We start from the raw sequence: 5,026 nt of genomic DNA on the forward strand, positions 1-5,026 counted from the left end.
CGAGAGGTTTTTACAGAAGATGTTTACATTAGAAAAAGGACTGGTACGTTGAAGTAGATTCGAGCTAAAGGAAAAAAAAAAAAAAAAAAAAAATGTAAGAGGAGAGAAGGGAGAAAGCAGCGAGAGGTTAGATTAAATCTCAACCCATCATTTTTTTTAACAGCATGTGTGATGTAGTTTTAACTACAACACACAAGCTGGATCCCCTAATTTTGAGCATCCTAAAATTATTTTAACCGAACATTATTGCCTAAGAAAAGGGTGTTAGCACAAAAGACTATAAAACAAATAATGTATCTCTCCATTCCTTGAATTTCTTCATTTCACATTAAGCAATGATCGCATTGAATAGGCTCCTTTCTATTTCATTTGGACAATTTTACCCCCCCTAAAATAAAGGATTATGGCTAGTTGTACATAAAATTGAAGAAATATGGCGGTTCGCATTCTTTTGGAAATGAAAGTCAAGTGACGTGATAGTACTATCACATTTTAGTACCTAACATAATAAATGTTGTGCAAGCTGTCAATAAACGTTATAATTGTCGTGTAATCTATCACGTAACATGGCAATTCACATTTTAATGCTGTCACGATAAGTGCCAGATAGGCTGACACGTCAATTTATAAGAAATTTATAATAAAAGTTGTAGTACCCTTAGCAATAATTATAATAGATCTTTTATATAAACTCAAAGTACAAAGAGATAATTGAAACCTAAAAACTAGAAATAATATCTCATCAACCCTTATCAAATCCTAAAGATTGTATCACATCAACTAAACCGAACATCTCACCTTATGATATACTCTATCATGCTCCATGAAACACATGGTAATTTGCAAGCTTAGCATGTTTTTCAAACTCAAACCAAAATTATTGCAAATACTCAAATGATAATTTTTGCCGCTAAAAAACTAATAAATTCTGCTTTTAATAATAATAATAATAATAAAAAGGGTTTAAGACACATGTAAAATATTTGAATAACTAGTGATTTTATTGATATGCCTAGGATAATATTAAACAGACTCAGGAAGAAAGAGTATGTTGTTCTAATACAACAACGTCATACATATAAAGGAGAATCTCCTCTATCCAAACCTTATCTAATACGACATACTCTTAAAGGATTTATATATAAAGAGTAAAGTAATGTTACTCTTTACACTTATTTATCACATTCATTTTACGCCGGTTGATGTAGCGTGTTTTAAGCTATTTAAAACACACTACGTCAGCTGATGTGAAATGGGTAAGAAGAGTAACATTACTCATATATATAATACATAGAGATAATTCAAACATAAAAACAAAACAACAATGTCATCTTCCAACTTTAAAAGAGAAAGGTTAGATACTATAATTCTTTCTAATATTAATTCAACAATATTGATGACACTTCTAACCAATCACCGGATCTTTTTATTATTATTACAATTTAACAATGATTAATCCAAATGTTAATTGGGATTAATATCTAGCATTTTTCGAGAAGTCGTCAAACAATGGATGCCAAAGTTGCATCATTATTTTCTAATACCCTCTCGCCCTTTGAATTCTTGAGGAGAGAAGCATCGTACTCGGAAATAATCTTCTCTCCAAAAACAAGTGGCTGGCTGCATCGGAGCAAAATTTTGAGAACCTCTTTCATGGAGGGTCTGGAAGAAGGCAGAGTACGTGTACAAATGATTCCGAGTTGGAAAACACAGGACATTTCATCCAAGTAACAGAGCACCCTGACCTTCTCGTCCAAGGCATCAACTATAGGCTTGCTTTCCTGAATCTGTCGCCATGCCCATTGGACAAGTGATGTGTGTTCGTCACCCTCACTAGCTTTTCTTCCAGTTGCCAGTTCCAAAAGGATGACCCCAAAGCTATAAACATCAATCTTTTCATTGAGTCGTATCGTGTGAGCATACTCTGCAGTTGAAGTTAATTACAATTAAGAAGCAACAAATTAAAACTCCTGCTGATGGAAAAAGGGAGACAATTACCAGCATTAATTATAATAAAAATGAAACTTGGAAAATTTTATGTCACACACCTGGAGCCATGTAGCCGAAAGAGCCAACCACAGCTGACATTGTAGCAGATTCTCCCTGCTTGATCATCATCTTGGCAAGACCGAAATCGGCGATTTTTGCATTAAACTCGGAATCTAATAGGATGTTGCTGGACTTCAGATCTCGATGAACAATGGGTGGTGAGCAGTCGTGGTGCATATAGGAGAGCCCCTGGGCAGCCCCAACTGCTATCTTCATCCTCTTAGGCCAATCCAAGACATCGTTATGGACTGAACCTGAGACAGTTGATACTCCACTCTTCCCATGCAGCCATAGATCCAAGCTGCGGTTTTCCAAATACTCGTAGACAAGAAGTTTTGAATTATCACTGGAGATACAACAGAGCAACTTCACTATGTTGGAATGTCGAATTAAACCCAGTATTTTGACTTCTGCAAGAAATTCTTTTTCAAGCTTCTGCTCTAGCTTTTTGCTATTCCAAATCTTCTTCACAGCAACAAAATCACTTGAAGGATTAATAGCAACACGATATACTGTTCCCGATCCACCACAACCAATAACATTATTTTCTGTCAGTCCTGACAAAATGTCAAATTTTGTGAAATTCAGCCTCTGGAATGAGGTGAGAGTCCACATGATCAAATCCAATACATGCTTTCTCTTCCTATAAATTATGATCACAGGCAATGAAGCTACCAAACCTAGGAAAGCTGCTGGTAAAACTATAATCCAAGCAAGCAATTTGGATGAAGGTTTGCTTGAATTTTGGAGTTTGAAATTGCAGTTGGGAATGTTTAGTGATGGGCTATTAGCACAGAGGCGAGGATTGTTCAAGAAGCTGCTGGCATATGCATCATTTTCGAATTCACTTGGTATCCTCCCAGTCAAATGATTCGAAGAGAGATTGAGTGAAGTGAGCTTCAGGAGGCCAAGTTCACTTGGAATTTCACCAAACAGTTGGTTTTCTGAGAGGTCCAAAACATTAAGTCCTGGTAAAGAACCAAATGCCTTTGGAATTTGTCCAGAGATTGCATTTCGGCTAAGGTTTAGCATATTTAGCGATTTCCATGATAAAAAATCTGATGGAAGGGAGCCTGAGAGTCGATTTTGATCAAGAAAAAGAGTTATTAAAAGAGGAAGAGCTGTTAGTTCTTGAGGAATTGTACCGTTTAAGAGGTTATTGCTGGCGTCGAGATACACCAAATTCCTCCAGGAAGACACTTCCACCGGAATTTTACCCGAAAACTTGTTGCGACTAATCTCTAATCGAGAAAGATTCCATGACACTCTCTCAGGAAGCTCACCTGTAAATGAATTGTTGCTTAACATCAAAGTTCTCAAATTGAATAATGTCCATAGGCCACTAGGAACATTCCCAGAAAACCTATTATTATGAACATTAACAATTATCATATTGTTGCAATTTTCAAGCGACTGGGGCAATTGACCACTGAGATCGTTGTTGAAAGCTACCACTCCTACCAACTTTCCATTCTCACCTAAGTGTTGTGGCAGCTGGCCAGTAAGCCTATTGGACGACACCTGAAACTCTTGAAGCATAGAATACCGCCCAAAGTCCGGAGACAAAGTACCTGATAAATTGTTGTTAAACAGTTTAAGAATTATCAGCCTTGGAAGATGACCTATGCTATCTGGAATTTTTCCAGATAATTGATTGAAAAACAAACTCAGACCCGACAATTTGGTGAGTCTTCCGAAATCATCGGGTATTGTTCCGGTCAAGTTATTCTCGGAGAGATCAATAACGTCTATATTTAAAGCCTCGACCACCCGAGGAATCTCCCCGGACAATTTGTTTTTGTAAAGATACAATATACTCAAATTCTTCGGCATAAACAAACCGCTCGGGATTTTCCCACTCAGATTGTTCATCGACAAATCCAAATGCTCCAGTGCCGCCATTTCTCCGATCGTGTCTGGGATTTGTCCTACCAAATTGGAGCTTGCCACCCAAAGATACTTCAGTTTCTTCAGCCTTGTGAACTCTGAAGGCAACGTTGTTGTGATTCTCGTCATCCAGGCCAATTCTAGTCGTTCGAGATTGGACAATTTGCCAATTTCTGGCGGGAAAGAACCGTTAAATGGTGAGCTGCTTTTTTAAAACACTCTAAACAGCCTCCTTATTTTAACTATTCACTATCATGATTTCATTTAAACAATATTTTTTTTCAGATTTCTTTATTTTTTATCTATTTAATCTTTTTTGAATGTTTGTCTTTTCCTAATGATCATAGTTTTTAATATTTGTCTTGTTGTAACGGTCATATTTTTAAAAATTTGTCTTTTCCTAACGGCAATGTTTATGAATATGTCTTATCCTAACGGTCATATTTTTAAAAATTTGTTTTTTCTTAACAGGGTTGTGCTGAGACTGATTTGTGTGAGAGAAAGGAGGAAAAAATAAAAATAAAAAACAAGAATAATAATTTTTATAGGTTTTTAATGATTTAGGGACTAAATAGTTCTTACCGGTTCACTCGCCAAATATTTTTAATTAAACTGATGAAGCTGTTGAAAGTAATTTTTAAGTATTTTAACTATTTTAGGGAGATTATTAAGAATGTTCTTTGTTGACAATCAAGTCGTCATTGTTGACAATCAGGAGCAATTATCTCCAAGTTGGTTTTCCTGTAGTCTAGCACTAATTGTCCCTACTGCTAGCTGTACAGATAGACTATAATTACTAGAGATAGACTAGACTATAATTACTAGAGATAGACTATAATTACTAGAATCCCTGTAAGCATGTGATTGTATCTCAAAAAGGCTTTGTACAATGGCTATTTATGCCCAGCCAGTAATAGAAAAAGATCAAGTGAGAATATTCTCCTCACAACTCTGTATTTTTGACTTGGTATCAGAGCTTGTTTTTTTTTTTTTTTTTTCGTTCTATATCATCACAACCTGAATTCTCATATATCCCTCGCACCATGACTAATGACAAACCCGAATCATCCTCTGTACCAGTTATCCATGT

At 36.0% G+C, this 5,026-nt stretch overlaps 1 protein-coding gene across 1 annotated transcript; it reads right to left on the minus strand.

Annotated features, from left to right (window-relative positions):
- Positions 1-1,397: 1,397 nt before the first annotated feature.
- On the minus strand, positions 1,398-5,024 carry LOC133857489 (receptor-like protein kinase 5). Its single transcript, XM_062292757.1, has 3 exons — positions 5,014-5,024; positions 2,049-4,138; positions 1,398-1,924 (listed from the first exon to the last, which is right to left on the minus strand). Exons 1-3 carry the CDS (start codon positions 5,022-5,024, stop codon positions 1,503-1,505), a joined length of 2,523 nt encoding a protein of 840 aa, XP_062148741.1. The 3' UTR covers positions 1,398-1,502.
- Positions 5,025-5,026: the final 2 nt, after the last annotated feature.

The sequence above is a fragment of the Alnus glutinosa genome, chromosome 14, assembly GCF_958979055.1.
Source record: "Alnus glutinosa chromosome 14, dhAlnGlut1.1, whole genome shotgun sequence".
NCBI classification, from domain to species: domain Eukaryota; kingdom Viridiplantae; phylum Streptophyta; class Magnoliopsida; order Fagales; family Betulaceae; genus Alnus; species Alnus glutinosa.